This window comes from Rattus rattus, chromosome X, assembly GCF_011064425.1.
Source record: "Rattus rattus isolate New Zealand chromosome X, Rrattus_CSIRO_v1, whole genome shotgun sequence".
NCBI lineage: Eukaryota > Metazoa > Chordata > Mammalia > Rodentia > Muridae > Rattus > Rattus rattus.
This window is the reverse complement of record NC_046172.1, coordinates 79316206-79325968: the sequence shown is the minus strand read 5'-3', so window position 1 is coordinate 79325968 and position 9763 is coordinate 79316206. Positions and strand designations below refer to the sequence as shown.

The window sequence follows — 9763 nt, the reverse complement described above, 5'->3', positions numbered from 1 at the left end:
AGTGGCTGGGTATAAAATAAACTCAAATAAATCAGTAGCCTTCCCCTACACAAAAGAGAAACAAGCCGAGAAAGAAATTAGGGAAACGACACCCTTCATAATAGACTCACATAATATAAAGTACCTCGGTGTGACTTTAACCAAGCAAGTAAAAGATCTGTACAATAAGAACTTCAAGGCACTGAAGAAAGAAATTGAAGAAGACCTCAGAAGATGGAAAGATCTCCCATGCTCATGGATTGGCAGGATTAATATAGTAAAAATGGCCATTTTACCAAAAAGCGATCTACAGATTCAATGCAATCCCCATCAAAATACCAATCAAATCTTCAAAGAGTTAGACAGAACAATTTGCAAATTCATCTGGAATAACAAAAACCCAGGATAGCTAAAACTATCCTCAACAATAAAAGGACTTCAGGGAATCACTATCCCTGAACTCAAGCAGTATTACAGAGCAATAGTGATAAAACTGCATGGTATTGGTACAGAGACAGACAGATAGACCAATGGAATAGAATTGAAGACCCAGAAATGAACCCACACACCTATGGTCACTTGATTTTTGACAAAGGATGCAAAACCTTTGTCAAAAAGATAGCATTTTCAGCAAATGGTGCTGGTTCAACTGGAGGTCAACATGTAGAAGAATGCAGATCGATCCATGCTTATCACCCTGTACAAAGCTTAAATCCAAGTGGATCAAGGACCTCCACATCAAACCAGACACACTCAAACTAATAGAAAAAAACTAGGGAAGCATCTGGAACACATGGGCACTGAAAAAATTTCCTGAACAAAACACCAAAGGCTTATGCTCTAAGATCAAGAATCGACAAATGGGATCTCATAAAACTGCAAAGCTTCTGTAAGGCAAAGGACACTGTGGTTAGGACAAAAGGACAACCAACAGATTGGGAAAAGATCTTTACCAATCCTACAACAGATAGAGGCCTTATATCCAAAATATACAAAGAACTCAAGAAGGTAGACCGCAGGGAGACAAATAACCCTATTACAAAATGGGGTTTAGAGCTAAACAATGAATTCACAGCTGAGGAATGCCGAATGGCTGAGAAACACCTCTAGAAATGTTCAACATCTTTAGTCATAAGGGAAATGCAAATCAAAACAACCCTGAGATTTCACCTCACACCAGTGAGAATGGCTAAGATCAAAAGCTCAGGTGACAGCAGATGCTGGTGAGGATGTGGAGAAAGAGGAAGACTCCTCCATTGTTGGTGGAATTGCAGACTGGTACAACCATTCTGGAAATCAGTCTGGAGGTTCCTCAGAAAATTGGACATTGAACTGTCTGAGGATCCAGCTATATCTCTCTTGGGCATGTACCCAAAAGATGCCCCAACATATAAAAAAGAGACATGCTCCACTATGTTCATAGCAGCCTTATTTATAATAGCCAGAAGGTGGAAAGAACCCAGATGCCCTTCAACAGAGGAATGGATACAGAAAATGTGGTACATCTACACAATGGAATATTATTCAGTATCAAAAACAACGACTTTATGAAATTCGTAGGAAAATGGTTGGAACTGGAAAATATCATCCTGAGTGAGCTAACCCAATCACAGAAAAGACATACATGGTATGCACTCATTGGTAAGTGGCTATTAGCCCAAATGCTTGAATTACACTAGATGCCTAGAACAAATGAAACTCAAGACAGATGATCAAAATATGAATGCTTCACTCCTTCTTTAAAAGGGGAACAAGAATACCCTTGGCAGGGAATAGAGAGGCAAAGATTAAAACAGACACAGAAGGAACACCCATTCAGAGCCTGACCCACATGTGGCCCAAACATATACAGCCATCCAATTAGACAAGATGGATGAAGCAAAGTAGTGCAGGCCGACAGGAGCCGGATGTAGATCTCTCCTGAGAGACACAGCCAGAATACTGCCAATACAGAGGCGAATGCCGGTAGCAAACCACTGAACTGAGAATAGGACCCCCGTTGAAGGAATCAGAGAAAGAACTGGAAGAGCTTGAAGGGGCTCGAGACCCCATATGTACAACAATGCCAAGCAACCAGAGCTTCTAGCGTCTAAGCCACTACCTACAGAGACTATACATGGACTGACCCTGGACTCTGACCTCATAGGTAGCAATGAATATCCTAGTAAGAGCACCAGTGGAAGGGGAAGCCCTGGGTCCTGCTAAGACTGAACCCCCAGTGAACTAGACTGTTGGGGAGGGGCGGCAATGGGGGAAGGTTGGGAGGGAACACCCATAAGGAAGGGGGAGGGGAGGGGATGTTTGCCGGAAACCGGAAAGGAATAGCACTCGAAATGTATATAAGAAATACTCAAGTTAATTAAAAAAAAAATAGAATGGGTCAATTTGCATTCTTCTACATGCTAACCTCCTGTTCAACCAGCACCATTTGTTGAAAATGGTGCCTTTTTCCATTGAACAGTTTTAGCTTCTTTTTCAAAGATCAAGTGACCTTTGTGATCTGGTATGTGTGTTTATTTCTGGGTCTTCCATTATATTCCATTGATCTACCTGCCTGTTTCTATACCAATATCATATAGTTTTAAATCATTATTGCTCTGTAATACTGCTTCAGGTCAAGAATTGTGATTCCCAAGAAGTTCTTGTACTAGTGAGAATAGTTTTTGCTATCCTGGGATTTTTTGCTCTTCCAAATGAATCTGAAAATTGCTCTTTCTAAATCTGTGAAGAATTGAGTTTGAATTTTGATGGGGATTGCATTGAATCTGTAGATTGCTTTCAAAAAGATGGCCATTTCTTCTATATTAATCCTGCCAATCCATGAGCATTGGAGATCTGTCTATCTTCTGAAATCTTCATTTTTTTTTCTCCAGGGACTTGACATTCTCGTCATACAGATCCTTCACTTGCTTGTTAAGAGTCAGACCAAGTTAGTTTATATTTTCTGGCTATTGTGAAGCATGTCCTTTTCCTTACTTCTTCTTCAGCCTGTTTATCCTTTGAGCACAGGATGGTTACAGACTTTTTCGGACTTTGAGTACTATATTTAATAGGTAGGGGAAGAGTGGGCAGCCTTGTCTAGTTCCTGATTTTAGTGGAATTGCTTCAAGTTTCTCTCCATTTAGTTTGATGTAGGCTACTTGTTTGCTGTTATTGCTTTTACTATATTCGGTATGGGCCTTGTATTCCTGATCTTTCCAAGACTTTGATCATGAAGGTTTTTGAATTTTTCAAATGCTTTCCCAGCATCTAATGAAATATTCATGTGCTTTTATTTCCTTGAGTTTGTTTATATAGTGGATTATGTTGATAGATTTCTGTTTATTGAACCATCTTTGCATCACTGGGATGAAGCCTACTGGGTTGGCATTGTTGTTCTTTGGTGTTCTTGGATTTTGTTTGCGAGAATTTTATTATGTAACTTTTCATCAATTATCATGACTGGAATTGGTCTGATGTTCTCTCTTTGTAGGGTCTTAGTGTAGTTTAATTATAAGCATAATTTTGGCTTCAAAGAATAAAGTGGGTAGTATTACTTCTGTGTCTATTTTGTGGAATATTTTGAAGAGTATTAGTATTACATCTTTGAAGGTCTTAAAGAATTCTGCACTAAACACATCTGGTCCTGGCTTTTTGTTATTGGGAGGCTTTTAATAGCTGCTTCTATTTCTTTAGGGGATATAGGACTCTTTAGATAGTTTATCTGATCCTGATTTAACATTGGTTCCTGCTTTCAGCCTAGAAAATTGTCCATTTCATCCAAATTTTCCAGTTTTGTTGATTGTGGGCTTTTGTAGTGGGATCTGATAATTTTTTTAAAAATTTCCTCGGTTTCTGTTGTTATATCATTCCTTTAATTTCTGATTTTGTTGATTTGGATGCTATATCTCTGTCCTCTAGTTATGTTGGCTAAAGGTTTATCTGTCTTGTTGATTTTCCCAAAGAATCAGCTCCTTCTTTTGTTGATTCTCTGTTGAGTTCTTTTTCTTTCTACTTGGTTTATTTCAGGGCTGAATTTGATTATTTCCTGCAGTCTACTCCTCTTTGGTGAATTTGCTTCTTTTTGTTCTAGAGCTTTTAGGTATGCTGTCAAGCTGTTAGTGTATGCTTTCTCCAATTCCTTTTTGCAGGCTCTCAAAGCTATGAGTTTTCTTGTTAGTACTGCTTTCATTGTATCCCATATGTTTGGATATGTTGTACCTTCGTTTCCCTTAAATTCTAAAATGTCTTTAATTTCTTTCTTTATTTCTTCCTTGACCAAGTTGTCATTGAGTAGAGCATTATTCATCTTCCATGTGTATGTGGGCTTTCTGATGTTTTTGTTGTTATTGAAGAACAGTCTTAATTTATGGTGATCTGATAGAATGCATGGGTATTATATCAATTCCTTGCATCTATTGAGGCCTGTTTTGTGACCAATTATATGGTCAATTATTGAGAATGTACTATATGGTGCTGAGAAGAAGGAATATTCTTTTGTTTTATGATGAAACATTTCATTGATGTGTTAAATTTCTTTCATAATTTCTGTTAGTTTCACTGGGTCTTCATTTAGTTTCTGTTTTCATGGATTTGTCCATTGATCAGAGTGGTTTGTTGAAGTCTCCTACTATGATTGTGTGTGGTGGAATGTATGCTTTGAGCTTTATTGAAGTTTCTTTTATGAACATGGGTGCCCTTGCATTTGGAGCATAAATGTTCAGAATTGAGAGTTCATCTTGGTAGATTTTTCCTTTGATGTATATAAAATGTCCTTCCTTATCTTTTTTGATACCTTTTGTTTGATAGTTGATTTTACTTGATATTCAAATGGCTACTCCAATTTGTTTGCTTTTTTTTTAGATATATTTCTTTTTTTTTTATCAATGTCATTGTTTTATTCACACCAGGTAGAACACATACACAAAAATGTGTATTATAGGTTGCTTTCAAAAAAATTCCATGTTCCATGAGAACTATGTAAATGACATAAAATGTTTCTGCTATGTAACAAGAGAAGGAAGTCAGCATTCCCACTGTCTGTTAGGAAATACTTAGAGAATGAGGTTATAGTAGACAGAATGATGGTACAGAGCAGTCTCAAGCAGCTCTACATCCTTTCAAACACTGTGCAAGTCAAACTAAACCCGAACCGCAAGCTTCCACTTTGCTTCTCACATTAACCGGACCTCGGGTGCCGAGTGCTGGCACAGAAACCTCGGTTCGCTGTGAAAGCCTGCTATTTGCTCACCTCCAGGGGATGTGGACATGCCAGGAGAGGTCACATCATCACAAGAGTTCTGGAAAGTAAAAAATGCTTCCTCCTGCAACTAGGTTCTCAGTGATGGCATTCAACTTCATGAGCGCTGAGATCAGCCCGGGATGAGGGAGGCCTTGCCACAAGCAGGAGCGACTCTGCCCCAGGCCAGCCCCAGCTCGAGCTGTGCACATTCAGGACAGCAAGCGTTTGTCTTTTCGTTTCTTAGGTGGTCTCACTACATAGTCCTGACTGTCCTGAAACCTGTGATACAGACCAGGCCATCTCCCTCTCAGAGATCCACCTGCCTTTGCTTCTTGAGTGCTGGGATTAAAGGCATGTGCCACCATGCCCAGTCTAGCATAAGTTTCTTAAAAATCATGTTACTACAGTTTCTCAAGAAGTCCATATTTAAATAAAAATAACATATTGCATTAATACAAAGAAAAATAAAGTTTAATAGCCCATTGACAATAGTTTTAAGAAATAGAAATAACCATTTGCATGCTACGAATATCTCTTCATTAGTACACACTTAATTTAGATAACTACATAACTAAACAGATCGAGAATTCCCCACAGCATCATTTCATGGTTGCAGCTCTCCTTCTAGACTGTCCAAATATGGTACTGACTTTTCCCAGCATCTTTATGTTCTGTTTTAAAAACCGATCCCTGCATCTGAGAAGTCCTCGTTAGCAGTTGTTGCTGAGTAACGATTCTGTCATCCTTCATCAGCCACCAAGGAGCCTCTGAGCAGTGACACTCAAGCTGGAGCTTCCTGGTAAAATGCAACTCTGCTCAATGTTGGGGCTGCTCTGGACTAATGTTCATTGTCCGATAAATTTCTTTAAGTAACAAGAGGGCAGTATCTTCGGACTCCCAATAGCACAAGTGACTCTGAAGAGCGAAGAGATACTCATTGAAGCTCTCGATCGGCTTCTCTTGAAGAACATAATCAATCCGGCGGCCTCCATTTAACATCCCAACCTTTCCTAAGTAGTCCTCATCCTTGGAAAATTCTGGACTTTCAACAATCTTTTCTGCTTCAACTACTTGCTTTTCCTCTTCCTCTTTGATCTGATTGGCCACCTTCTCCAATTCTTCTTGCAGCTGAGTAGAAGAGGTGTGAGCACGTGCGAATTCATTGAGTGTCTGCCAAGCACTTTTCAGAGAGCTGATAAAACCCTGCTTCAAATCGGATCCCATCCGAGAAAGGCTTTCTTTCAACTCTAAGTGAAGTCTCTTTCTGCCTTTGTGATGTGGAATGAGAACAGCTTTTAAGTCCAAATCTGGAGCAATCATGGGCTCTAATCTGTATGCCACGGGATCGAGCGGATGGTAAATATTGAAGAAGCCTTTGCAGGTAGGGAGGCGATAGTTCTCATCAATCCTGTCCACGCCGCAGATAGTGAGAAACATGCCAATAGGAGAGCCCAAGGCAAAGAAAATCTCTGGTTCAAAGTCTAACGAGCTGTAAGCAACAGAAACCTGTCCTGTGCCAACTTCAAAAGATTCATAATCGACACGTACAGACGACACATAAGCCCCAACTGAGAGCTTCCTCTTGGACTCGTTTGATTCTGAAGATGGAGAGGCCATTTCCTTAGTTTTTGGAGCACTCTCACCTTGTCCTTTTGTCAAAGCAGCCAGCGCTGCCTTCTTTTCTGATGCTGCTTTTTTCTGCTCCAGTTTGGCTGCTTTAAGTTTTACAAAATTGGCTATCTTCTTTCTGGGCCCAAGGGGAATCCCCATCTCCTTCAGGTCATCAACTGTACACATAAGCAGAGATTCCATATCAATCTTTTCCTTTTCAAAAGTGCTAATGTAATCAAACAGGCTGAGTGCTTCCAGGGTTCCATGCAAAGTTAGGGGTTCTTCATCTTCAACATCAAGGTCACATGACTCGTCTGACATCAGCTTTGACTCTTCAGAAACCTGCTTTTCCTGAAAATTCAAATGTTTCGTAACTCCATTAGAAACAGCCACAGATCCTGGAGACTTAGAGACACTCATATCTTTCTGATTAGACAATATGCCAAACAGTATGAAAGAGCCTAAGCTGTGACCAGCAACCGAGACCTTCCCTTTGAAGTTTGGGTTCCGACTCATAAAAAGCGAGTGTAGCCGGTTTATCTCCACTCCCACTTTCTCCACAATTGACTGACAGTAGGTAGGGCTGTTGTAAAACAACACATCCAGCAGAGTTTCATTGGTAAAGTGCCGGAACCGACCAATACTTGGCAAAGTAATTTTCTTGATATTCCTGTCAACACCCGTGGCGTGCCCACCCAAGGCGCTGTGCCAGTGAACTGGCAGGAACTCCACTCTGCTGACTTTCCCTTCATCTACAGACTTCTTGAAGTGTGTCTGCAGCAACTTGAGAGAAACCACCCTAAAATCATCCACACATTCAATAATGCTTCTAAAGCGCAAGTCACACACTGGCCCAATGCCATGCACCATGAACACCAAATGGTCAACTTGAGGCATTTCCCCATCAGGAATTTCATCAAGGTTGTCGTCAATTCCACGCTTTACAACTCTGGGCCTCGTCTGTCCATCTTGTGTTGTCCCCCACTCATCTGGCACTGAAGAAGGCTGGAACTGCACAATAACCTTTGGGTTGTGCATCACGATGGTCTCTTCACTTGGAAACTCGAGCCTGCGGTGCCACTGGTTTGTGGTCACAGCTTTTTTATACTCGGCCTCTAGTTTTTCACTGAACTCCTCTGTATAGGGAATAAATCTGCTATCTGTGTCCCCCTTGTAAAACCAAGTACAGCGTCTCACTTCAGCCGGCTCCTCTTCCCAGTACACAGACTTCCTCATGCGGTCATAAAGGTACACATCATAGCGTCCGCCATCCGTGCCTAGAACCACACTCTCAGGATCTGGCTGCACTGAATTATAGATCTCTTCAAGATTCAGAGAGTCAAGCACACTTAAAGGCATCCATAGCTGTTTATATTCCACCTCCTTGCAGTAAAACCAGTGTGGCTGGACAGGTTCATACTGGTTCTGAAGTACAAAAGGAGACGGCCCCTGTACAAGGGGTCCTGAAGATCTGGCAGGGACTTGTTGCTGCGCTGGTGACTGCACTGCTGTAGGAAGCGGTGGCAACGGTCCTGGCGGCATTTGGTATGTCTGCACTGGGGGTGCAGAGGGTGGAGGGTAGGAGGGGTGGCCCGGCGTCTGACACTGCTGTAGTTGTGGAGGTGTTATATAGGGATTTGCCCGGCTGCTGACAGGAGTGTGGCGATACGGGTTATGTCCTTGTTGAGGAATCCCTTGGGGTGGGCTCCCAAAATTTGGAGGGAGACTACTTGGCTGAGAAGGCAAATAGGTGCTTGCTCCCATCTGTGAGGAAGGCACAGCACCATAGGGAGCCTTGGAAACAGAGGGTGGAAATGCATTCAGCATGTCCTGGGATCCAGTTGTAAAAGGGAGTGTGGCTGGGGGCTTGGGAAGTGGTGACTGTCCAACCGACACTGCTGTGGTCGCTAAGGGCGACTGTCCAATGTTTCCAAAAGGATCGCTACTGCTTGATACCTGAGAGAAGTAACTGAATGTCTGTGGGGTGGATGTGTGAGCTGAAGTCTGACCAAGGAAGCTATCCTCCTCACCAACATCTGTGAGTCTTCTCAGGTAAAAGCAGGGAAGCCCGGGGAGGCGGCCTGCGTGAAGGGGGGGATGAAGGCACGCTGAAACTGAACTCCGTGGCCGGAGGAGAAGAGTGAGTTAGTGCCTGGCGAGGAGGACACTCCGCCACCGTTAGCCTTCCTATCCGCCATGGTTGCAGACCCCCGTCCGTTACGTGGCTCTGCAAGCCCGGTGCCTCACACAGACCGGAAACCGGTCCCGAGCAAAGATATATTTCTTTACTTACATTTCAAATGTTATTCCCTTCCTGGTTTCCTGTCCATAAGTCCCCATCCCCTGCCCCTCCCCCAAACAGGTATGCCCCCATCCATCCCACTTACTAACCACCCCAGATTCCCCTGCACTCGGGGTCCAACCTTGGCAGGACCAAGGGCTTCCCCTTCCACTGGTGCCCCAACAAGTCTATCTTCTGCTACATATGCAGTTGGAACCCTGTGTCAGTCCATGTATAGTCAGTCTTTCAGCAGAAGTTTAGTCCCTAGAAGCTCTGGTTGGTTGGTATTGTTGTTCTTTGGGGTTGCAAGCTCCTTCAACTCTTTCAATCTTTCCTCTAATCCCCCCAAGGGGGTCCTGTTCTCAGTTCAGTGGTTTGCTGCTAGCATTGACCTCTGTATTGGACATGATCTGGATGTGTCTCTCAGGAGAGAGCTATATCCAGTCCCTTTCAGAATGCATTTTTAAGCTACTCCAGTTTGTTTATTGGGACCATTTGCTTTGAAAAATTTTCCCAGTCTCTTATTCTTAGGTAATGTCTGTCTTTGTCACTGAGGTGTGTTTCCTGTGTGCAGCAAAATGGTGGGTCCTGGGGTTGGGGATTTAGCTCAGTGGTAGAGCGCTTGCCTAGCAAGCGCAAGGCCCTGGGTTCGGTCCCCAGCTCCGAAAAAA

At 42.5% G+C, this 9763-nt stretch overlaps 1 protein-coding gene across 1 annotated transcript; it reads right to left on the bottom strand.

Moving 5' to 3' along the window:
* Positions 1–5648: 5648 nt before the first annotated feature.
* On the bottom strand, positions 5649–9009 carry LOC116888827 (SEC23-interacting protein-like). Its single transcript, XM_032890103.1, is given in 3 exon segments — positions 5649–8852; positions 8854–8940; positions 8942–9009. Coding segments are annotated over 3 exon segments (2991 nt in total). The 3' UTR covers positions 5649–6016.
* Positions 9010–9763: the final 754 nt, after the last annotated feature.